The 26,522-nt window shown below is 41.3% G+C and overlaps 2 protein-coding genes across 6 annotated transcripts in view; one reads left to right on the forward strand and one right to left on the reverse strand.

The window, feature by feature from the left end:
- The window catches only part of LOC120054939 (UDP-N-acetylhexosamine pyrophosphorylase-like), a 36,689-nt gene extending 25,336 nt beyond the window's left edge, over positions 1-11,353 (reverse strand). For 2 of the 4 annotated variants that reach the window (XM_039002704.1, XM_039002701.1), the window contains exons 1-3: positions 11,169-11,353; positions 7,350-7,510; positions 5,992-6,329 (exon numbers count right to left, since the gene is read on the reverse strand). In XM_039002704.1, coding sequence (XP_038858632.1) covers positions 5,992-6,274 — 283 coding nt within the window. In that variant the 5' untranslated portion in view covers positions 6,275-6,329; positions 7,350-7,510; positions 11,169-11,353. Of the gene's footprint in view, positions 1-5,991; positions 6,330-7,349; positions 8,368-11,168 lie in introns of those variants that run through there. The other 2 variants (XM_039002703.1, XM_039002702.1) reach the window with 2 other exon arrangements.
- On the forward strand, positions 10,705-22,329 carry LOC120054940 (serine/threonine-protein kinase Kist-like). 2 transcript variants are annotated; one of them, XM_039002705.1, is made up of 8 exons: positions 10,705-11,469; positions 13,884-14,218; positions 14,431-14,628; positions 16,256-16,350; positions 16,567-16,643; positions 19,289-19,387; positions 21,782-21,870; positions 22,016-22,329. In XM_039002705.1, the coding sequence occupies exons 1-8, from the start codon at positions 11,160-11,162 to the stop codon at positions 22,160-22,162; spliced, it is 1,350 nt and encodes a 449-aa protein (XP_038858633.1). In that variant the 5' UTR covers positions 10,705-11,159; the 3' UTR covers positions 22,163-22,329. The 2 variants fall into 2 exon arrangements, with proteins under 2 accessions (XP_038858633.1, XP_038858634.1); XM_039002706.1 differs by lacking the exon at positions 19,289-19,387.
- The last annotated feature ends 4,193 nt before the right edge of the window (positions 22,330-26,522 follow it).

Below are 26,522 nucleotides of genomic sequence, written 5' to 3' on the forward strand. Positions count from 1 at the left end.
GATGTATGCTAGAACGGGCCAATAGGATCTCACTAGCGCGTGCTTGGCTCTGCCCACCTCCTTGCTTGTTCTGCCCACTGTGACTCATCTGTTCCCACTGGAAACGACAGACCATAGCCTATCTTGGTTTAGTTATAAAAATCTTTGCCTCATTTGTTACTAGAAATGTGTTCAATTGCCAATAGAAATGTATTCAACATCAACTTGCTACTTCAGTGAACTAGATAGCGTGCTACAGTAGTTGCCTTGGTAACCAAACAGACTTGCTAGTTTAGCTAACCAAAAAAAAGTCCTAGCTTGCCATTTGGAAAATCGAACTCAACAATTTAATAACGGTTCTCAATTCGACTTTTGCTTTCAAAAGCAGCTTGGACATAGAACATGTAAGAATGAACTATAGCCATTGAATTATACCGTGCAAATACACAGTGCGTTATATGGAACTAATGCACACTCTAGAATGCCCTTCAAGCCAATCAGAAAAGAGTATTCAACAATTTCATGGTATAATTAAGCAGTAAGGCCCAAGGGGGTGTGGTGTATGTCCAATATAGCGCGACTAAGGGCTGTTCATATGCACGACACAACACGGAATGTGGGACAGATATATATATATATATATATATATTAGACACCTTGCAATAATGACGCAATAAGAACCTACACATGCAGACCGTACTTGCTACAAAGTTACTGAAAGCTAAACCAACAACCACACAAACGGAAATTGGATACATTGTAAACACAGGATTAACTTCTACTTGCACACAATCCCGGATCCGGGAGCACCCCCATCAGTAAAAAAGCTGACTAGCATAGCGTCACAAGTAAATACTAGCATCTAAATATCATTAAATCACAAGTCCAAGACACCAGATGAAAGATACACATCTTGTGAATCCAGCCATCATTTCTGATTTTTAAAATGTTTTACAGGGAAGACACTATGTAAATCTATTAGCTAACCACGATAGCAAAAGACACAACTTTTTTTCCCCACCATTTTTTCCCTGCATAGGTAGCTATCACAATTTCGACCAAATAAAGATATAAATAGCCACTAACCAAGAAACAACTTCATCAGATGACAGTCTGATAACATATTTATTGTATAGCATATGTTTTGTTAGAAAAATGTGCATATTTCAGGTATAAATCATAGTTTACCATTGCAGCCACCATCACAACTCTCACCAAAGCAACTAGAATAACTACAGAGACCAACGTGAATTACCTAAATACTCATCATAAAACATTTATGAAAAATACACAGCGTACAGCAAATGAAAGACAAAGATCTTGTGAATCCAGACAATATTTCAGATTTTTTAAGTGTTTTACAGCGAAAACACAATATAGCATTATATTAGCTTACTACAATAGCCAACCACACAACAGCATTGATTCAAGCCAACAATAGCGATAACGAATAAACCAGCAAAAGATATAAATTTTTTCACTAACCTTCTCAAACTTCTTCAGATGACAGTCCTATAACATCATATTACACAATACATATAGAGTTTGTTCGAAAATGTGCATATTTAGCGCCACAAATCGTGGTTATACAATGAGAATAGTAGCCAAGCTGCCAACAATATGTCGGGAGAAATCTTGGGAGAGGCACCTAATCTAATCAGTAACTAATCATAAACTTGACTAAAAAATACAGGTTGGACAGCAAATGAAAGATACATTAGTTCTTAATGCAACCGCTGTGTTAGATTTTTAAAATTAATGTTACTACGACATACAGCGTGCGTTAAAGCGAGACCGCACCGAAATTAATGGCGGAATATGAGTTTTACATTTTTCAACAGAACAACGAATTAACATCATAAATAGTTCTTACTTTTTGATGAGCTCCCATCAGAATCTTGGGCAAGTTGTCCTTTGTCCAAAAGAATCGTTGCTCGGTTGTAGATTGTCGCCTTCAACTTTGGAATTAGCAGTAAACATTAGCCATGTGGCCCAGACGTGCCCAACTCACTAGAACGCAGCACAAATAAATATCCGAAAATCGCAATATACTGATATAAACTGATATAACTCGGTTTAAAATAACAACATTATGATGTCTTTAACACCTATATCAAATAAAGTCACAGCCGGATATATCTAAGGGCTATAACGGGAGCTTTCTAGAACGCCATCCTGAGGTCTGTCTTGCGTCATGGCGAATGAAGGAAAGAGAGGACCCCACGTTCCGAGCCCATTTATATGGCCTCAGATCTGCCTAGCAACTCCATTCCAATTCTCACTATTTGCTGACATCCAGGGGAAGGCGTATGCAGTGCATCTCAACCAATAGAAGACATGCAAATTAATAAACTGACCTCAGAACAGCCTGCATGATTTCAGATTTCTCACTTCCTCATAGGAAAATTGCTCCAACTCGAGTTCTGTTTTACTCACAGATATAATTCAAACGGTTTTAGAAACTAGAGAGTGTTTTCTATCCAATAGTAATAATAATATGCATATTGTACGAGCAAGAATTGAGTACGAGGCAGTTTAATTTGGGAACGAAATTAAGTGCAAACAGCACCCCCTATTGAGAAAAGGTTTAACAAGTAAAAAAATTAAATGTAAATAAAACCTTAGCTAGCTAGCAATGTAGTGAGTGATGAACATGAATTTCTTTGGTTCCTACTGTTGCAGTCATGACGCAAGTGGCGCTATGGCGTCAATTCCTCCCAAAGTTTGACGAGCTGTTCTCAGCAACTGATATTTTTTAAATTCAGGTTTGTTCGTAACAATTTTACTATTTAGCTTCTAGCAATGCAAGCTCCTCGTAATGAACAGTTTCGAGTGTCCTGATGAGAAGGCAAACTTTTCTAACTATGCCAGGCAAAAATTGGGCATTATCAGCTCATTGTTATGGATGTATCCAAATGAATATCAATAAAAAACAGCAACTTTTCTGTTACTCTGGCTATCGTGATTGTGTTAGCCGTAGCTAGCTGGCTAGCAAGCAAGGGATAAGAACTTTACCAGCGAGTATGGCAACGGAACAAAGAATGAACGACTGGGTAGCGTCTCTAGCAATCAAAAGATAAGTAGGAATTTGCTTATAAAAATGTATAGATTTACAAAAAAAAGTATTTATACCGGTAAATGTGTGCTTTCATATTGTTTTATTTGGCAATTGTGGTATAAGCGGGATAAATGCCTACATTCTGTACATTACCTTGGAAAAATAGACTCCGAAAAGTCATAAGGTAATGTACAGAATGTCACCATTTATCCCTTACATATTAATTGTTCATTCATAAAAAAACACAAGTTTAAAAAAAATGCCATAAATTAAAAACATTCACAAAAATGTACAGGAGCCATCTGCTTAGGCTCCTGCTAGGGAACCATGGCAACTGTAGAACTATGAAATATGGTACAAACAATAGGCCTATAGCTTATTCAAGCAATATAACTCAAACTAAATATACTTGTGATGGTTGCCAAAACTCAAGAACACTATGGACTTTTTATGGCTAAAGTATAATCTACCTTGGCAAGGAGTTCTGATAATCATTGCAGGTGAAACAGCAAGATAAACTCAGAATAACCCATAGAGATTGACTGACTGTAATTGAACTATCTAAACATACCAGGTCAACAACACCCTTATTATACAGCTCTACTTTATCTTACAATAAACTGTTGCTATGTGAGTCAGTGATTAGCCCACAAATACGCACACACCACATACAAGGGTCCTAAGCCATTGAGAGTTGACTGGGAGGTGCTATTGTAGGCTTTGGCTATCCTGATTCATACGCACCCTGGGGTGTATGTATCCTCAGCTTGCTGCTGTAGATGATGGCTGCCCTGACACACACACACTTAAGAACTGACGCAAAGCTGGATGACCTCATGAGTGAGGGCACAGTGAGCAGCACCCCATTTACGTCCCAAGCAGAACCAGAAGCTCCCGCTTTTCTCCTTCATCCCTCAGGCTGGACATCCCCGGCTATAGGTCAGGCCTGATGAACATTCAGAGGTTTTACTCCAAAGAAGTAGTCTATTTCAGAAGGCTACGCCAGTTAAATTTCTCAAACAACGCCATATTTCCTAGATCATGAAGAATGAGAAACTGGACAAGGGAATGGTGTGACTGAATTGATGTTCTCAATAAACCCATATCTCAGCTTTCATTATGAATCAGTGTTAAGCGTTATAAGTGTCGTTAGGGATGCACCGATACATTTTTGGCCGATACCGATATTTTCCTTGCCCAAAAAAATTATACTGATATTTACAATTTTAGCGGCCTTTAAAGCATTCTAGTACAGTTAAATAGTTGAAACAAAGTTATTTTGTTGGCATTTATGCATGTCCCCATTACCAGTAAAACATAATCAAAACCTATATCTTTCACTTAGTTGCTGTGCTGTTTCATTGTTCATTTGTTTAGTCTCAACCAGGATTTCATCACACATGTCAAGCAGTGAAGTTTCAACTCTGTCTGTCCGTGGCCTCTCTTCCTCGGTGTGCACTATCACTGTGTCCATTTCCATCTTGTCCAGCTGTCTAACATTTCACGTAAACCCTGTTTCTTGTCTGCATCAAAGTAGCAGTCCTTGTACCTAGCATCGAGCATGGTGGCGACAGTAGAGGCTCAGAGAGAACGCCACCGAATCGCTTGTTCACAGCCTCTTGTAGAGTAGTTTTGCAAGTTTTAACCCCACGGTCTGAGTCTGCAGTTTTGTTGAGCAGGCGTTAATGCCATGTCGGCTTTCACGTCTGCTGCAGATGCAGTTGATTAGCTTATTTCTCAAGTTAGTTGTTCGAATGGAGCTAGGAGTGTGTTCATGTTTCCAAGTTTAAAACATGTTCTCAAATGCAATTAAAATGGCAGCATGAGAACCTGCACATTCTTGAGCATACAATACTCAGCATTCTCATGGGGCTGACGTCACTGGTCCAAATGTCAGTCGTGAATCTAATAGCAGTGACGCCCAAAGCAAGTAGCTCAGGGATGTGCGTTTCAACAATATTGTGTAACTCTGGTAGAGTAACAACCGAAACGTAGCGCCTACTTGGTATTGTGTACCGGGGCTTGAGGTGCTCGACCAGTTGGCGAATGCCAACATCATCCATGACAGAGAACGATTATCTTGGCGTTAATGGATTTCACCTTTGAGTTGTCTCGCTGAAAATGTTCTTACTCTTTCAAATGACTGCTCGACTTGAACTTGTTTATTTGTTCGAAGTGCGCCTAGTATTTTTCTGCTTTTGTTCTGTGTAGCACTGTATTTTGTGGCGTCATTACATCATCTACCTACGTTATATAGGTATGCACGTCAGCTTTGACATCGATTTTGCACATCAGCGATTTTTGCTAATATTGGCCAATTCCGATATATCGTGCATCTCTAGTTATTAGATGGCTAACTCACTGACGGTGCTTTGTGAAATAAAAGCCAGGACCCCACTTAGCCATTTCAACATCACAAGCCATCATGGTTTACCCCCTTTACCCTAAGGGTTGCCAGGTCTTGTTTAACCTCAGGATTGGCATTATCTGAACCCAGTAAATCCTCCATGCTGCGGCTTGTCACTGTGCTGTTTGAAGTGGTTTACCAGAGACATGTTAGATGGGTTAGTTTCAGTAGCCCTGCAGAAATGATCATCCCACTACCTGGGAGTGTTGCATAAGGTTTGACCACAGTTAATGCCCTTGCGTAACTGAGAAGACCAACACACACACACACACACACACACACACCTACTATATAAAACATATCGCGCACCATAAAACCTTATACGATTTCCCCGTCTGTCTGTTTCACTTCCTGGTAGCATATAAAATAATCGAGGTTGTTGTAAATCGGTGGAATTCAATCCCTTGAATGAAATAAGCTCCAGTTTATAAAGCTAAATAGAAACTGCTTCAGGCTTTGCTGAAGCAATGCAGCATTATGACTGAGTCACAAAAGTGTAAACTCCAAGCTAAATCAAAAAAGAGAACCCCTGTACCAGCCAACTCACCCTTCTCTTCCCAGTCCTTGATGCAGTCTCTGTCCCTGGTCACGCTGCCCAACACCTCCCTGGGCACCGGCTCCATGCGGGCGTCCATCTTCTCCTGCTTGCTGCTGCGCGACACCTCCATGGCGCTGCGGAAGAACTTGTTGATCTCCTGGAAGTCCATAGCTTCTAGGTCAGAGGTCATCTCAGCTTGCTGCTCGGGGGTCAGCTCGTCCCAGAACTGCACAAGGTGAGACTGGCCGGCTTCAGCTAGCCTCTGGGCCAGTCTGCTTCTGGTGCTCTCCATGACAATGATCACACTCCTGGGTTAGGGCTAAAATAATATCCTCTAGGGAATCTACCTACCACACCCAGAACAGAATAGGAAAGTGTTGTGAGTGTCAGAAATATGTAACTAGCCTACACAGTCATGATGGTTGACCAAATTACTGGGCACAACTCCTCTGACAACTACCACACCCAATACAATGGAAACGTATTGTGAGGTTCAGAGTCACATCAGATATAAAAACACTTGTACAGCGTCATTTCAATACACTTGTTCTAAATAGAAACATAGATGTTGGTAGCTCGCTGGTTCAACAATGGCCATATTTATGACTACAAAGATTGTACAATGTATTATCTGAATTTTAGTCATACAGATGGGCAACACGTATATCATTGATCTCTGTGGTACCATAATGACACGGGTGTGCCTGCCATGTTTCTTCAAGCAAATCATTAGCTAGGTGACTTCATTAGGTACATATATGAGGACAGTCCAGTAGGGGACTTGTTACAAACTAGACTACATGCCCATCTGACCATTTTCCCTTTGATTTACATCAACAGAAACTGAGCAGTCAATTTGCCACCCCAATACTGGCGTAAATGTGCTTTATCTTGAAGCCTAGTCTACTGCAATAAGCAGGCCAGAACCATATCCTCGGGACACCAAGTGGTGTTTACTTATGTTGACACTAAACAGAACATTTCCCCTGTCAGACAATCCAAGAGATAGGAAGTGTTCTAAAATGCAATAGATACAGAAGTCCCTCTTTGATGCACCAAATCTATTTCCAGGCAGGATATTTCTACGTTAGCTAACTATTGTAATACTACACATTTAACACTATCATATAGAGCCATAATTCCTCGGTTATGTTAACTAATAAAAACGGATATTAGCTAGCAACCTGCAACCTGACTAAATGATGACTATCATCATCATACCATTTGTGGTCCTAAACAGTAAGCTAGAATGATGATAATTGAAACCTCGTATTCTACAAACCTGGTTTATATATTTTTGGGGCTAACTAGATTATTCGATGTAAATGTAGCTAAGATAGTAGAAATTTGAGTTCATATAAGCTTACCTTCAACGCTGTGTCTAGGAATCAATTTGGCCGGACAGCGTCTAACAGCAGATTCTTGTATTGGCCACCGTGCCCCCCGCCCCCTCGAGTACACCTCCTACATCGCTTTGACGTGGCACTCGAGTCGAATTGGAACGCCCTGCAGCTCACTTACATTTTGCCTTTACAGTATTGAAGAAAAAGTCAGCAAACTCAGAAAGATTAGATTAACCATAAAGATGAACCATGAACAGACTATGGTAGTAAAATAGTTATGAGACCATCCAACGAGAAAAATTGCCGTCGTTATAATTATTTGTAATTTTTTAACTGTAGACTGATCCCATATCTGTAGGGGATAACAACTATCCATCCAATCAGGTACGAGAAAAGTAGAAACGTGACGTTTGACTTTAATTACGGAGAAGTCTAAATGAGATCCTTGGGACGTAACAACTCTGATACCCGGTTGAAGTTCACATTTAAAAGTTAAAACCAACTTCTTATTTCGAAAACACCCTATGTGCATCGATATGAGTCAGAAACATTTATTATACTGTCATAATTGACCACAAAGTGTAAATAGGATAATTTTGGTCATAAAGTCAGTCTTGTCCAAAACTGAGTTTTGTGAGACTTCTGGTCATGACAGCGTTACAATTGGCGAATTCCTTTGCCCAGGTGTTGCTGACGCCTGTCAGATCTTACAACGCCTGGAAAGGTATTTTAAGTATCAGCCAAGCACATCATATGTTATAGCAATTTGTCAGTCGATGTGAATATTCCACGTTCAAAACAACGGGGAACTCGAAACTCTAAAATCTCTGACTTCAGTGCGTTCAAGACAACTGAAAAATCGGATTGAACAGTCATCCAACTCGGAATTCCAAGTCGAAAAATTTGACATCTTTCGAGAACTCTGACTTTCCGACCTGAAGATCAGTTGTTTCTACATTTCTTAATTCTATCACTTTACTTTCTAGATTAGTGTGTCTTGTTGTGTATTTTTAGATATTACTGCACTGTTGGAGCTAGGAACACAAGCATTTCGCCACACCCGCAATAACATCTGCTAAATATGTGTATGCGACCAATAACATTTTATTTAATTTGTCTCGAAAGCACCAATAGACGGATTAGCTGACAACGTCACAAAGACGATGCACGCACTTCAATGGGGCAGAAGTCTCCGCGTTACTGTGATCCTGGATGGCCAGATCGCTATCAACAATGACAAAAGCTACCATGATGGAAATCGGAGGTGGCTCGTTTAGTTTTATCTTGTTCTTGATACTATGTCTTGCTTTGAGGTGTTTGACTGATGTCACATCTATGGTAATATGGCTAGCTAGCTAACCAACAACTATAATGATGCATTTGAGACAAGTGCTCATTGTGCAAATGTATTTATGTTTTCAATAGACATTGAAGACTAAATATAGTTCACATGTTGTCAACAATCTAAGCCAACCCAGTCTGTTTTGCCCCATAGTTGCGCATGCGTCGGTTTTATTGCTAAACAACCAACCTGTATATGCAACGTCTGAGCAGGGGAACACGACCAACGTAAATGAAGGTTGAGTTTGTTTCAAACCTTCCCACAGCTTGCAGCACACAAGTAATCGGGCGTGTTCCTCTGACCAGGTGTGGCTGACGCCTGTTAGATCTTACAATGCCTGGATAGGTATTTTATGTATCAGCTAGGCACATATGTTATAGCAACCTGTTAGATAGTGACACAGTCGATGATGTGGAAGCAACCATTGGTTGATGCATGCAGCGTCTGAGCAGGGGAAGGTGACCATAATCCGGCTAGTCAGGAACCATTGGTAAATTAGAAAATATGTTAAAATTTCAATAGCTCCACATTTCAATGACTTAACTTAAAACCAACTTTAAATTGTATAAATTCATATACAAATATTGAAAGCATTAAATTAGAAAAATAAAAGGTGTGCAAAATGAAAATATTGTCTCATTTATATTGTGTAATTTATTGACAGTCCCTAACTAGCCCCGAAGCTAGGCTTTCCAAAGGCAAACCAACTTTTCCACAGTTGCATACCAGTTCCACAGTTGCATACCAATATTGACACAACATACAACAATTTCATGCGGTCTGGCCAGAAAAAGCATGACATGCCTCCCTTTATCCAGACAGCATCAGAGGGGCGCTGTTTCACTCGCTCGGGTGCGTCGTTCTGTCGGCGCGTGTCTTGGTCCAATAAATTCTATATTTCATTTGGACGGGTAAAGAGGTACGGTGGGCCAGGCCACGTCTAAGATGTTGGTTGCTTTTATAGGAGACCAGAGTTCATATTCTTCATGTAACGCCTACAAGAGAACTGCATGAACTTTCAAAAACCATGTGATCAAAGGTAATTTAGTTGACTGTACATGTCTGCAGTTACAAGCTGCAGCCATTACCTGCATTATGGGAGGCTCCATTGTCAACCAATCATTAGGGAGTTTTTGTTTGACTCACGCGAATGTGACGGAAGACCTGACTGAAACAGGAATCAACTTTGCCGCAATTCATGTAACAGTGGATATGTACAATTGAATATGGTATGAGGCTCTCTCTCACCAATTGATAGTACAATGTACACACATACGCTGAGTGTACGAAACATTAGGAATAACTTCCTAATATTGAGTTGCACCAACTTTTGCCCTCTGAACAGCCTCAGTTTGTCAGGCCATGGACTCTACAAGGTGTTGAAAGCATTCCACAGGGTTGCTGGCCCATGTTGATTCCAATGCTTACAACAGTTGTGTCAAGTTGGCTGGATGTCCTTTGGGTGGTCAACTGTTCTTGATACGTGGGAAACTGTTGAGCATGAAAACACCAACAGCATTGCAGTTCTTGACACACTCAAACAGGTGTGCCTGGCACCTACTACCATACTCCATTCAAACACTCTTAAATATTTTGGCTTGCCCATTCACCCTCTGAATGGCATACAATCCATGCCTCAATTATCTCAAGGCTTAACATTTTTTCTTTAAACTATATCCTCCCCTTCATCTACACGGATTGAAGTGGATTTAACAGGTGACATCAATAAGGATCATAACTTTCACCTGGTCAGTCTGTCGTTAAAGAGCTGGTGTTCCTAATGTTTTGTACGCTGAGTGTATATTTCGTTTGGGAGTGTGTGATATGGGGGTTGGAGACATGTTTATTTTTACATTACAAAGACAAACTTGTATAAACAATGTCAACACCGCCATGTTGCACTGAGCCTTGCTGTTGGAAAACCACATCAGTGTCCGACTTCACTCTTCGACTTTTGTCTACAGTCGGTTGCTTTCGCGTTACTACTCAAATGAGCTCAAGGTTAGGGGGTAGGGACGTCCCAAGAATCCCAAATAGCACTAACCATTTAATGACGGCTGCTGCTTCCGGGAAATGGCCGGCTAAACGATGACAAAATATACCATTATACAAATCAAGAAGGGAGACCTTTTTGCTTTTGCAAATGACTTGGATTAACCAACGTGTTCGGAATAAATGCTTGCATTTAGGTCGTTTATTTGGTGACCGTGTGCATGCATGCTAAATTACTGTTTGAGTTAACTAAATTAGCTAACACATGCGAAGTAGCTAACATGTCAGCTATTGGTAGCTAAAGTTGAAACCCGCAACTGACTTATTGAGTTCAATGTTCGAGAAATGGAGAGTAGACACGTTTACAGTGCTGGCTAGTGTCGAAACGTGCGATATTTTTTATCGGGGTGTCTCGCTGGTCGATTGCTATGTTCCCGCAGCTGCATACAACTGTCTAAAACTTAACTAGCTAGCTAATTTGCCTTCATTCACTCATCTCAATGGCTCACTGTAGTTCATCAGATCCAAGTGGGAAGATACCCCGTCCAGATAGCAGCGCAGTATTGATGGCAGGATCTCCCGGAACCGTTGATCAGGCAATGAAGCCGGTGTTGTTTGAAATATTTGGAGAAATTTGGAACGTCCAGGCCCGACTCGGGCAAGGCGTCTCGGCCTCGGTATACCGGGTGAGCTCGGGAAGGACGAGTACGGCCGCCGTTAAGGAGTTCCTGGCGGACGCTCAGGGCGGAGATTACGGGTACCACAAGGAGAGGTCCGTGCTGGAAGACATCCAAGGACACAAAAACATCGGTACGGACCTTTTTATTGTATTGTAATATGGTTGTAATGTTACTGTGCACAATCTCTGGAATTACAGAGCTCGTCTTCTAGTGAACCTGGTCATTGATGAGGTAATCTGAGAATCAAATTATGAGTCGTATTGCAAAGGGTTTAGCCTCACTTGAAATCTGTGTTTTTATCAAGCTGATTGCCTGTCAGTCATTACAACCAAGTCACAAATCTCAATCTTGTCTCTGATCTGTCATAGTAAGCTGTTTTTTGGCAACGCTGGTTTTTAAAGCCTTCATTGGCATGTCGTAAAGCCCTTCTCAGCCACGTCAAACCAACACCTGACGATGATGACCCTGACTGACGCATCGTAATAACTAGAGAACGACCTATATGGATTTTTTTTAGGGCCAATATCAATTCTTGGGGGTCAAGGAAGCTGATATTTTAGGCTGATATTCAGTATGCATAATGCATAGATTTTAAAACCAAACAATACATTTGTTTTTACCAACATAACAACATAAAGGTAATAATTTAATTTGAATGGGAAATCTCTTGATAAAGTGGGTAAATTAAGATGGTATAGGCATACTCACAATACAGGGGAATACATATTCAATAGGAGTATGTGCATGCATTGAGTTATTTCGCTTGTTTTGGCTGATCAGTGGAGTCTGGTGCTACAGATGACAAACTATGTTTGCCTTCCATTTGGGACTTATATTAGCCTACTGAGCCACAACATTTGCAAGGAAGCATCACTCCAGAATGTCATGCCTGTATGGAAGGACATCATATAGGCACAGATGTTAGTTTGAGAACATAAAAGAACATAGACTCAATGCAAATGGGTTCAACATGATGACTTGTGATCACGGATTCTTATGAAACGAGTATTTTTGTTGTTGTAATTTTCCGTGATCGGGAAAAGTATTTATTTTTCAGCTGCCAGGATGAAATTCGAAACGACTCAATTGGCTAGTTCAGCTATCTGTCAAGAAATGGGTGGGTTGATCCTACTGCTATGACTTGATAGAGCGAGGCTGTAACTCCGCTCCCTTTCACATCTCCACATCGCTCATGTCTCTTGGTGAGGTTTATGGCCACTATGAGAACTAGCTCAATGGCGATGACATTAGCTACCAAGTCATAATGTGCATAATATCTAACAAGGAGAGCGAGGGTAGGAAAAAAGATGAAACAACGATGCACGTTCTGCCTGAATGACTCAAACTTGCTCATAGTTTGAGAATTTAGAGCGTGCGCACACACCCGCTGATCTAGACCGTTTCATAAACATGCAGGAAGATTCCTCCTTTCCCTATTACGACAATCCATTTAATCCGACTGTCACCACAAGTCAGATGGCTCCTTGCGGAACATGTTGCATGTTCATCGGGATTTTGAAATTCAACAGCGGGCTGCATTTTTTGGGGGACCTATTGTTTGTTAAAATCAATTTGCAGGGCCTTCTGGCTGGCGCAGCAGTCTAAGGTTGAGGCGTCCCTACAGACCCGGGTTCGATCCCAGGCTGTGTCACAGCTGGCTGTGACTGGGAGACCCATGAGGCGGCGCACAATCTTACGTCGTCCGGGTTCGGAGAGGGTTTGGCAGGCCGAGATTTCCTTGACCGATCGTGCTCTAGCGACCCCTGTGGTGGGCCGGGCGAATGCACGCTGACACGGTCACCAGGTGTACGTTGTTTCCTCTGACACATTGGTGAGGCTGGCTTACGGGTTAAGCGGGCATTGTCAAGAAGCAGTGCGGCTTGGCTGGTTCGTGTTTCGGAGGACGCACGGCTCTCGACCTCTGTACGGAAGTTGCAGCGATGGGACAAGACTGTAACTATCAATTGGATACCACATTTTTCTTTTTTTTGTCTCGCGGGCTGGACTAAAGTGCCCGGTGGGCCAGATGCGGTCCGTACTTTCCCCCCCCCCGATGTAGAGTGACTATCAGCGAAGGGCCGATAGACTACAAAAAGCCAATATCGACCCGATATATCGGCTCAACAGATTAACGGTGGTTCTCTACTAATAACCCAACCTTGTTCTACAACAATTAAATGAAAGATAAGATATTGGAGAGTTTACTTTGCCCCTATATAAAACAATTCAATGTTCTCTATATTTATTGATTATCACCACGTTTACAAGTGGACTTTGGAATTGTTGCCGGAGTGGGCTTTAAAAGAATATGGTTTTGATTATTAAATCGATATCGCCATACACTTACTTTACATTCATGATATGTGAATACTCAGACAAGACTTCCATGTTTTTATAACAGAGTGATAACCTTGCTTTACAGATCACATCAGTGTAACCTCAAGGGAGGGATGCATTTTTGGAGTATTCAAACAGAGCCCCCAACTACACCACCCAATCAAATCTGTGCTTATGCTGACTGTTCATTCCTGTATGTCTCCATAGTAACGCTGTATGGGGTGTTCACCAACCACAGCCATGTGGGTGTGGCCACACGCTGCCTGCTGCTAGAGCTGCTGGATGTCAGTGTGTCTGAGCTGCTGGTCAGGGCCAGTACCCAGGGCCAGGTGGGCAGCCTCCAGAGTGGTGGTGCCCAGCAGCAGGGCCACTCCATGTGGCTGGTGCAGCACTGCGCAAGAGACATCCTGGAGGCCCTGGCCTTCCTCCACCGAGAGGGCTACGTCCACGCAGATCTCAAGCCCCGCAATGTGCTCTGGAGCGCAGACGACGAGTGCTTCAAACTCATCGACTTTGGACTCAGCTTCAAGGAGGGTAACCAGGTGAAGTGGAGTTGAGAACAGGGGTTGGTGTGGGCTACATACCTCTAAGGGAGGGTTTTCAAGTTGGTTTTAGCATCTTTGGACATTGATCAGTTATGCATAAAATTAGTTGACATACAACTAGGAAACAATTATATGGACCGGGCTAAACTTTGGTGTGTGTGGTTTTCTGCCCGTATAATAGTGTCCGTTCTTTCCTTGTGTGTTCCAAGGATGTGAAGTACATCCAGACGGATGGGTACCGTGCCCCGGAGGCTGAGCTTCAGAACTCGCTGGCCCAGGTGGGGCTCGAGGCGGAGGGTAACTCTGGCTGCTCGGCCACTGTGGACCTCTGGAGCCTGGGTATCATCCTGCTGGAGATGCACTCCGGCATCAAACTCAAAGACACTGTCAGGTCACCCGAGTGGAAGGTACGTCCACAGCACGGCTCTCCGACTCTGGGCCTGTATTGCCACTATACTGACTGTGCATGCTTTTGTTCCACCCCAGCACAAACACACCTGTTTAAATGACTGTTCTTTACCACATTGTCATATACAATGCAGTGGACTCTGATCCAGCTGTAGCTAATAGATCAATATGTTCTTCACATACAGTGCTTTCAAAAAGTATTCAGACCCCTTCACTTTTTCCACATTTTGTTACATTACAGCCTTATTCTAAAATTGATTTATATAGTTTTTTCACACCATCAATCTACAAACAATAACCCATAATGACAAAGCAAAAACAGGCACATTTATTAAAAATAAAAACTGAAATATCACATTTACATTAGTATTCAGACCCTTTGGCAGCGATTACTGCCTCGAGTCTTGGGTATGACTCTACAAGCTTGGCACACCTGTATTTGGGGAGTTTCTCCCATTCTTCTCTGCAGATCTCTCAAGCTCTGTCAGGTTGGATGGGGAGCTTCAATGCACAGCTATTTTCAGGTCTCTCCAGAGGTTCAATCGGGTTCAAGTCCGGGCTCTGGGTGGGCCACGCAAAGACATTTAGAGACTTGTCCCAAAGCCACTCCTGTGTTGTCTTGGCTGTGTGCTTAGGGTCGTTGTCCTGTTAGAAGGTGATCTTTCGCCCCAGTCTGAGGTCCTGAGCGCTCTGGAGCAGGTTTTCATCAAGGATCTCTCTACTTTGCTCCGTTCATCTTTCTCTCAATCCTGACTAGTCTCCCAGCCCTTGAAAAACACCCCCACAGGATGATGCTGCCACTCATGCTTCACCGTAGATTTGGTATGTGCCTTTTACTGAGGAGTGGCTTCCATCTGACCACTCTACCATTAAAGCCTGATAGGTGGAGTGCTGCGGAGATGGTTGTCATTCTGGAAGGTTCTCCCATCTCCACAGAGGAACTCTGGAGCTCTGTCAGGGTGACTATCGGGTTCTTGGCCACCTCCCTGACCAAGGCCCTTCTCCCCCGATTGCTCAGTTTGGCTGGGCGGCCAGCTCTAGGGAGAGTCCTGGTGGTTCCAAACTTCTTCCATTTAAGAATGATGGAGGCCACTGTTGTTGGGGACCTTCAATGCTTTAGACATTTTTTGGTACCCTTCCCCTAATTTGTGCCTCAACACTATTCTGTTTGAGCTTTACTGACAATTCCTTCAACCTCATGGCTCGGTTTTTGTTCTGACATGCACTGTCAACTGTGGGGCCTTATATAGACTGGTGTGAGCGTTTCCATATCATGTCCAATCAATTGAATTTACCACAGGTGGACTCCAAGTTGTAGAAACAGCTCAAGGATGATCAATGGAAACAGGATGCACCTGAGCTCAATTTCAAGTCTCATAGTAATATGTCTAAACCTGTTTTTGCTTCGTCATTATGGGTTATTGTGTGTAGTTTGACGAGGAACATTATTTAATCCATTTTAGAATAAGGCTGTAAGGTAACAAAATGTGGAAAAAGTGAAGGGGTCTGATCTTTCTGAATGCACTGTACACAGATAAGACATTTAGGTAATATACATTTATTAGACAGATATGGGAGTGTTGTCCAACCTGCTGTTATGTTGCCTACTGTTCTTTGCTCCTGCAGGACAACAGTGCAGCGATAGTCGACCATATCTTTGCCAGTAACAGTGTGGTGTGTCCTGCTATCCCTGTCTATCACCTCAGAGACCTGATCAAGAGGTAACAACATTCATTCATTCATCCATATGCATTTAGTTTTAGTTTGTGCACAAATGCAGACATTTGATCCATTGTAGCAAATTGACTCTGCGCTCCCTTAAACATAAGTTGTCATTTTCAAAATTGTAAACTTATTGAAATGCATGTGATGATTTTCCTGAGAGAGGGGTTCCTAACGTTGACATTCATTTTTGTAATGTTTGTGTGCACCTGCAGCATGCTTCACTATGACCCCAAGCACAGAGGCACAGCCGAGACGGCCCTGCTTAGCCCTTTTTTCAGTATTCCCTTTGGTAAGTCAGAAACACCAATACAAAGTCCACAGCAGACATTTTGTTGCATTACAAACTGGAATTGAAATGGATTTAATTGTTTTTCTTTGTCATTGATCTACACAAAATACTCCATAATGTCAAAGTGAGAAAAAAAATCTAAAAATGCTTACAAATTAATACAAACTTAATAAAAATATAGTCGTTGCAGAAGTATTCACCCCATTTGTTTAGGCAAGCGTAAATTAGTTCAGGAGTAAAATTTGGCTTAACAAATCACATAAATGAAATAATAGCGGTTGACAGAATTTTTGAATTACTATCCCTTCCTCTGTCCCCATACATACAACATTTGTAAGGTCCCTCAGTCAAGTATTCAAGTTTCAAGTTTATTTTATATAGCCCTTCGTACATCAGCTAATATCTCGAAGTGCTGTACAGAAACCCAGCCTAAAACCCCAAACAGCAAGCAATGCAGGTGTAGAAGCACGGTGGCTAGGAAAAACTCCCTAGAAAGGCCAAAACCTAGGAAGAAACCTAGAGAGGAACCAGGCTATGAGGGGTGGCCAGTCCTCTTCTGGCTGTGCCGGGTGGAGATTATAACAGAACATGGCCAAGATGTTCAAAATGTTCATAAATGACAAGCATGGTCAAATAATAATCAGGAATAAATGTCAGTTGGCTTTTCATAGCCGATCATTAAGAGTTGAAAACAGCAGGTCTGGGACAGGTAGGGGTTCCATAACTGCAGGCAGAACAGTTGAAACTGGAACAGCAGCAAGGCCAGGTGGACTGGGGACAGCAAGGAGTCATCATGCCCAGTAGTCCTGATGTATGGTCCTAGGGCTCAGGTCCTCCGAGAGAGAGAAAGAAAGAGAGGAGAGAATTAGAGAGAGCATACTTAAATTCACACAGGACACTGGATAAGACAGGAGAAGTACTCCAGATATAACCAACTGGCCCTAGCCCCCCGACACAAACTACTGCAGCATAAATACTGGAGGCTGAGACAGGAGGGGTCAGGAGACACTGTGGCCCCATCCGATGATACCCCCGGACAGGGCCAAACAGGAAGGATATAACCCCACCCACTTTGCCAAAGCACAGCCCCCGCACCACTAGAGGGATATCTTCAGCCACCAACTTACAATCCTGAGACAAGGCCGAGTATAGCCCACAAAGATCTCCACCACAGCACAAACCAAGGGGGGGGCGTTGCAAAGTATTGCATTTAAAGCACATATTCATCAACAAAGACAAAAGTCTCATAAAGAAGGGCAGTGATTAGTAGCTGGCTAACAAAAACAAATCAGACATTGAATATCTCTTTAAGCATGGGCAAGTTAATAATTATGCTGTTGATGATGTCTTAAACCACCCAGACACGTCAAAGATACAGTTGTCCTTTTGAACTGAGCAGCAGGACAACAAGGAAACTGCTTAGGGATGTCACCATGAGGCCATTGGTGATTTTAAAACCGCTACAGAGTTCAATGGCAGTGAAGGGAGAACTGAGGATGGATCAACAACATTGTAATGACCTCAATGACAGAGCGCAAAGAATACAAATATACAGAATAAAATAAACTTGCATCCTGTATACAATCAGGCACTAAAGTAATACTGTTAAAAAAAACACAAAGGAATATACATTTTGGTTTAAATGCAAAGCTGTAATATTGGGGAAAATGCAACACATCACTGAGTAACTGCCTCCATATCTTCAAGAATGGTGCTGGCTGCATCATGGTATGAGTATGCTTGACATTGGAAAGGACTGGGGAGATTTTCAGGATAAAAATAAACGGGATGGAGCTAAGCACAGGTGAAATCCTAGAGGAAAACTTGCTTAAGTCTACATTCACCATACACTGGGAGATGACTTCACCTTTCAGCAGGACAATAACCTACATACACCATAAGGCCAAATCAACAATGGAGTTGTTACCAAGAAGTCAGTGAAGTTTCCTAAGTGGCCAAGTTACAGTTTTGACTTAAGTCTGCTTGACAATCTATGGCAAGACTTTGCTGTCTAGCCATGATCCCCTAAACCTTGACAGAGGCTTGAATCATTTTTACCCAAGAAGACTCACAGCTGTAATCGCTGCCACCAAAGGTGTTTCTAACATGTATTTACTCAGGGCAGTGAACACTTATATAATCAAGGTATATTATCGTTTTGTTTTTCATAAAAATACAAAGATTTTTCTTCCACGTTTTTAATTTTTTTTATTTCACCTTTATTTAACCAGGTAGGCTAGTTGAGAACAAGTTCTCATTTGCAACTGCGACCTGGCTTTGACTTTGACATGTATTAGTTTTTTGTGTGGATCATTGACAAAAAAGTACAAATTAATTTTAATCCCACTTTGTAACCCAATAAAATATGAAGAAATCCAAGGGGGGTGGATACTTATGATAGGCACTGTACCTCATTCTCAGCCAGCTCATATGATAGCTTGCATTATAGCATAATCTTATCTCTCTCTGCACCTGTTCCCAACCCTCTTTTTTCCTCTATGCTTGTAATCTACCTCTTTATGATATGCATATAGAGTTTTCACTGAAAACAAAAAATATTATAATCATAGTAGAGAGGTTGGGTGGAGCTGTATAAACCATAGAGAAGGCTTCTTAAACCTATTGATTGAGGAAATGTGTGACAGCTCCTCACATAGAAGACTTGGTTCTGCTGCCCTCTCCTGTTCTGCGCCTGCTCAACCTGATTGACGACAGCCACCTACACAATGAGGAGGAGTATGAAGGTAGGGCACAGCCCTAATTTCTCCTACAGTTGGTAATTTTGAAGATCGGCGATGGAAATACACTGGGGCTCGTGGAACCACAAGTCAGTGCCACGAGTCATCGGTGAACTAAACCATATGATGAGGCTATATATAGACTCAGCGATATGACGTTGCCACGAGCAGCAGCAAGACTATGTAACAGAGTATCTGTACATGTGGGACCAAAACAGCTGAGAAGTTTGTCTGCGCCCTTAGTTGCGGAAGTCTGCACAATTCTGCTGTCCACTTCATGTGTCGCTGACTCTAGCTTTTAAAGGGACACTGCAATATGCTGTCAATTAAGACATTTTTCTACTTACCCAGAGTCAGGTTAACTTGTGGATAAAATGTTTGTCTCTGCATGCAGTATGAAGGAAGTTAGAGGTAGTTTTGCGAGTGTACCGGTAGACTTCCAGTCAGCTAACACTAGTTAGCATTGGCTTGCAAAACTACACTGCCTACAGAAAGTATTCATACCCCTTGACTTATTCCACATTTTGTTGCGTTACAGCCTAAATTCAAAAATTTCTGAAATAGATTTTTTTCTCTCACCCATCTACATACAATACCCCATTAAGACAAAGTGAAAACATGTTTTTAGAAATGTTGGCTAATTTATTTAAAATTAAATGCATAAATATCTAATTTACATAAGTATTCATATCCCTGAGTCAATGCATGTTAGAATCACCTTTGGCAACAATTACAGTTGTAAGTCTCTAAGAGCTTTGCACACCTGGATTGTACAATATTTGCAGTTATTTTATTCTTCAAGCTCTGTCAAGTTGGTTGTTGATCATTGCTAGACAGCCATTTTCAAGTTTTGCCATAGATCTTCAAGGTGATTTATGTTCAAACTGTAATTAGGCCACTCAGGAACATTCAAGGTCGTCTTGGTAAGCAACTCGTTTAAATATGGCCTTGTGTTTTAGGTTATTGTCCTGCTGAAAGGTACATTTGTCTGCCCGTGTCTGGTGGAAAGCAGACTGAACCAGGTTTTCCTCTAGGATTCTGCCTGTGCTTAACTCTATTCCGTTTCTTTTTATCCTTAAAAAAACTCCCTTGCCGATGACGAGCATACCCATAACATGTTGCAGCCACCACCATGCTTGAAAACATGAGTGGTACTCCGTGACGTGTTATGTTGGATTTGTCCCAAACATAACACTTTGTATTCAGGAAATAAAGTTAATTTCTTTGCCATTTTTCTTTGCAGTTTCACTTTAGTGCAAAATTGCATAAAGGATGCATTTTCGGGACAGGACCATTTGTAATGTAACTGGGACCTTTTGGAGTGCCAACAGAAGAAGCTCTTCAAAGGTAAGGCAAGACGACCTTGAATGTTCCTGAGTGGCCTAATTACAGTTTGAACGTAAATCACCTTGAAGATCTATGGCAAAACTTGAAAATGGCTGTCTAGCCTTTTCACTCTGTAATTTAGGTTAGTGTTGTGGAGTAACTACAATGTTGTTGAACCATCCTCAGTGTTCTCCTATTACAGCCATTAAAGACCCTCTAACTGTTTTAAAGTCACCATTGTCCTCGTGAAATCCCTAAGCGGTTTACTTCCTCTCCGACAACAGAGTTAGGAAGGACACCTGTATCTTTGTAGTGACTGTGGGTATTGATACACCATCTAAAGTGTAATTAATAATTTCACCATGCTCAAAGGGTTATTCAATGTCTGCTTTTTATTTTTACCCATCTACCAATAGGTGCCTTTCTTTGAGAGCTATTAGAAAACCTCTCTGGTCTTTATGGTTGAATCTATTTGAAATTCACTGCTTGACTTCGGGACCTTTCAGATAATTGTATGTGTGGGGTACAGAGATGGGGTAGTCATTAAAAAATTATGTTAAACACGTTGATTGCACACAGTGAGTCCATGCAACTTTATTATGTGACCTGTTAAGCACATTTTTATTTCTGAACTTATTTAGGCTTGCCATAACAAAGGGGTTGAATACTTATTGACTCAATTTCAGCTTTTCATTTTTAATGACTTTTGAAAAATGTCTAACAATATCATTCCACTTTGACATTATGTGTAGGCCAGAGACAAAATCTAAATGGAATACATTTTAAATAGAGGCTGTCACACAGCAACATTTGGAAAAAGTCAACGGGTGTGAATACTTTCTGAAGGCACTGTACATCTAACTTCCTTCATACTGTGAGCAATTTACCTCTGGGTAAATAGAAAAATATATTAATTGCCAGAATCGTGCAGTATCCTTTTAAAACATATGATCAGATGCTACATTGTGGAAAAAAAATATATGGAAATGACACCATTTTTTTGTGGCAAAAATGCCCCTGAAAATGTGACTATTTCGATTTACACTGATCAAAATGATGCTGTTGTGTTGTCAGACATCTTGGAGGACATGAAGGAGGAGTGCCAGAAGTACGGCTCTGTGGTCTCTCTTCTCATTCCCAAGGAGAACCCAGGCAAAGGACAGGTAAGACACACACTAGCCCCATAACCAGTGGTCTATTGTTGTCATTTAAATACTTCCATACAAATTAGAGATTTGTACATATTGTAGACCTGCATTTTTACTGTCTCGGCTTGTCTTAATCTGTGTGTGTGTGTGTTTCCCCCAGGTGTTTGTAGAATATGCTAACGCAGGCGACTCCAAAGAGGCCCAGAGACTGCTGACGGGACGGACCTTTGACAGGAAGTTTGTCGTTGCCACATTCTACCCCCTGAGTGCTTACAAGAGAGGCTACTTGTACCAGACCGTGCAGTGAACACACACACATGCGCACTGAGAGCTCACACACCGTTAGTTGAAGAGCACAGGCCTAGGCCCCATTCAGTCCGTCTCTATCATGATGTGTATACTTACAGTTGAAGTTGGAAGTTTACATACACTTAGGTTGGAGTCATTAAAACTAGTTTTTCAACCACTCCACAAATTTCTTGTTAACTAACTATAGTTTTGGCAAGTTGGTTAGGACATCTACTTTGTGCATGACACAAGTAATTTTTCCAACAATTGTTTACAGAGATTATTTCACTTATAATTCACTGTATCACAATTCCATTGGGTCAGAAGTTTACATGCACTAAGTTGACTGTGCCTTTTAAACAGCTTGGAAAATTCCAGAAAATGTCATGGCTTTAGAAGCTTCTGATTGGCTAATTGACATAATTTGAGTCAATTGGAGGTGTACCTGTGGATGTATTTCAAGGCCTACCATCAAACTCAGTGCCTCTGCTTGACATCATGGGAAAATCTAAAGAAATCAGCCAAGACCTCAGATAAAGAATTGTAGACCTCCACAAGTCTGGTTCATCCTTGGGAGCAATTCCCAAATGCCTGAAGATACCGCGTTCATCTTTACAAACAATAGTATGCAAGTATAAACACCATGGGACAACGCAGCCGCCATACCGCTCAGGAAGGAGATGCGTTCTGTCTCCTAGAGATGAATGTACTTTGGTGCGAAAAGTGCAAATCAATCCCAGAACAACAGCAAAGGACCTTGTGAAGATGCTGGAGGAAACCGGTACAAAAGTATCTATATCCACAGTAAAACGAGTCCTATATCGACATAACCTGAAAGGCCGCTCAGCAAGGAAGAAGGCACTGCTCTAAAACCGCCATAAAAAAGCCAGACTACAGTTTGCAACTGCACATGGGGACAAAGATCGTACTTTTTGGAGAAATGTCCTCTGACCCACTGGGAATGTGATGAAATAAAAGCTGAAATAAATAATTCTCTTTACTATTATTCTGATATTTCACATTCTTAAAATAAAGTGGTGATCCTAACTGACCTAAAACAAGGAATTTTTTACAAGGATTAAATGTCAGGAATTGTGAAAAACTGAGTTTAAATGTATTTGGCTAAGGTGTATGTAAACTTCCAACTTCAACTGTATATCAAATCACCACTCTGCTTTCTGCAGCCTCTAGGGCCAGAGTTAACCTAATATGCCCTGTAGCTTTAATTACTGTATGTAGCTACAGTATGGATTATACAAATCTGTCCTTTCACAATTTTCCATGTCCTCCTATTGGGATGTATACTGCTGGAGTCTGCTTTTAACATTGATAAACATATGACCAATCTGGATCAGAGGGAGATGGCTTGACTCTCAGTAGATGGATAAATCCATACTGTCCCACTCCACACTGTGCTGATGTCAAACCCCGAACAAGAGAATTACTTTATGTCCACCTACCTTTTTATAGAGCACAAAGAGTACAGTACCAAGTGCCCTATGGGTTTCTCATAAACCCAGCAGGCTGTTTAGCTTGAGTAGGGCCCATGTTTTTTTTCATACTCAACTACTTGAATATGCTATCTTTAAGTAATTGAAACCGTTCCTACTGATTGATCTTGGGTCTCTTGTTGAAGGCTGAGCCACAATTTCATCTTATCCAAAGTTACCTTCCTATGACATATTTTTCTATGAGATGTTGTTTGTTTTGAGACTTGAATTCCAAAGGTACCACTCAAACATCAGTAGAATCACATTCTGAGACTAAAGTCCAACCATTCAACTGTGGCACTTTTCTATGGTACATAAAAAAAAATATATACTTTTTTTGTAATTTCCACCATATATAGTGTTATTCAATTTTGTCCAAAATTGCCACATATACTATGTTTACTCCTGATTGGTTGGGCTGATGTGAATGGAAGTTAAGTTTTCGATACGTTATGAAAGGGATGGGTCATTCCCTAGCTCTGTACAGTACATAGCAACAAGCCTACTGTCCGCTCAGAACCCATGAATAGGGTTTTCACAGTTGAATATTTCAGTTGGAGAGCATTACAGTTGTCAGTGTTGTAGCCGACTATTCCAGTTCTGTCTGTCTGAGTTTTATAGTCTGCATGACAAATCAATGTGTGAGAACAGCTAGTTTAGGTGTGACTATGGTGAGATTATAGGCTACAAAAGTCTTGAATTATTCTATGTCGTGTGTTGATGTTGAAATTAACAACAAATTGTTGCATGCACTGAACTGAAATGTTAGAGGCAGTATTTATTCTGCACTTTTGACTCTCCCCCTTGTTTGTCTGCTGCTCTTATTCAGTCCAATGACCCTGTGAATCTTATGCGGGGCACAGGGGCTTCTGAATCAGTAGGCTGGCATTGAAACTAGAATGGTTTCAGGCAGGGGGCTAGTGGTATCCTGCCCATCTATATAAATACTGCAGCACCCCTTAGCGGTCATGCTGGAGAAAGGCCTTGTCTTCCTCTCTTATACTATACCTACAGTAGCTGATCTTCCAAAGCTCCGTCCTGCCTGTCCAACCTTTCCAGATGCTTTTTTAAGTTGTTTGAAAAAGAGACCATATTAACATGAGCAAAAATAACTACTATTTAAAGCACATTATTGTTGATACACTGCGATTTACTCCATTTGTAACTCACACTTCCAGTCAACTGGCATCATGCGACAAGTGTGGATGCTGATTGAGACATCGTTGACGACGTCCTGCCTATGTGAAGTACTGACTCTAGGACCGCTGGGTGATGTACCACCAATATGTGAGGTGATCCATCCACTGCCTCAGCTACAGTACATTCTCTGTGTTTATAATCTAGAGTCTACCACTATAATGTTCCCATTTAGTATATTTGTTGATGTTTTGGCACACGGTTCCTTAGGTGTGTTATTCAAAATAGATCTCAATGATTCCTTTCTAATCCCCACAACCATTGAGCATGATGGCATTTCTTCATGGACAAATGTTCAGGTAGCTCCATTGTGTTTTGTTTGCATTCAGATAGCTGACCCAAAGTGTAGTGTCAGTTTCTTTTCTATTTCTTCTTATATAGAAGTACTAATATGAGTACTTCAAAGTGTCTGATAAAGCTGGAATTGATTTGTGGGCAAGGCGATGTCAGGTATTAGCACATAGGTAGCAATATACTAGGCCTTATGATATGATATGATATGTTCTAATGGCAGAGAATATAATATTAGTATTAGAATGCAGGTGGCAGAGCAGGATTCCTCTGGATGTTGACTATGGACACAATACTGATAAGGGAAAACCGGTACCTATACTGTACATGAGAGAGCAACAGTAACAGAGAGAGGGAACTCTGCTGCTAGTAAGTCACCAGGGCTGTAGCCAGGGTCTGAGTACCCCCCTCCATCCAAGAAATGAAGGAAGTTGAAGCTCATTTACTGCATTTCTATGCATTTTAAAGGTACAACATGTAGAAATCACGCCACTATTTCCTGGTTGCTAGCATTCTAATAGTTTGCTTGTTGTATCACAAACTGAAATTAGGCAATGTGCAGGTATTTATTTAAAATTTCCAATTGGTAGTTAGTCTTGTCCCATTGCTACAACTCGCCTATGGACTCGAGAGGCGACAGTTGAGAGCCATGCGTCCTCCAAAACACGATCCTGCCAAGCCGCACCTTAGACTGCTGTGCCACCCAGGAGGCGCTACCACTTCTTAGATTTGCTTTCAATGAGAATTACATATCTATAACTCACATTTCAATGTGAATTTGGTCAGGTTGCCCAAAAAGTTACATATTGCAGCTTTAAAAACTCTAAAACACTATTTGGAGGACAGCAAAAACATAGTAGGGTCATTCACCTCAGTCGATCTACAAATAAATAGCCTATTAGCTATACAATTAGCCGCTACACATTAACTCAGCACCGGGATTAAAAAATATAATTTAATACGTTCAGAGTTTTGTTTACAAAAAAGTATTTTACAGCTAATTTCCAGCATTTCTACACATTTTGCCATGGGGGGGGGGAGACATTTTTGCAATTTTAAAAGCTAATCTCCTGCATTTTGCAATGACATGTTATGATATCTGAGTGAGAGTGAATAACAAAATCAATGGGGGCCCCCTGGAGGTCAGGGCCTAACTGGCTAGAGGCACTAGAATAATTTACCAATCACATTTTTTTTCACTGACATTGGCTAATTGAGTGACTGTCAGTGAGTGGCATGCAACAACAGGATAACTGCTGATGCACAACCAAGTTTATAAGTTGTACCATATGTATTCTACTATTCTAACTCCCAACAGTAAGTTGAGATGCCAAATTAGTTCCTATTTAATCGTTTTGTTCTTAAAAAAAATTACCTTCCATACCTTGGTTTTCTCGTGTG

This window comes from Salvelinus namaycush, chromosome 10 (assembly GCF_016432855.1).
Source record: "Salvelinus namaycush isolate Seneca chromosome 10, SaNama_1.0, whole genome shotgun sequence".
NCBI lineage: Eukaryota > Metazoa > Chordata > Actinopteri > Salmoniformes > Salmonidae > Salvelinus > Salvelinus namaycush.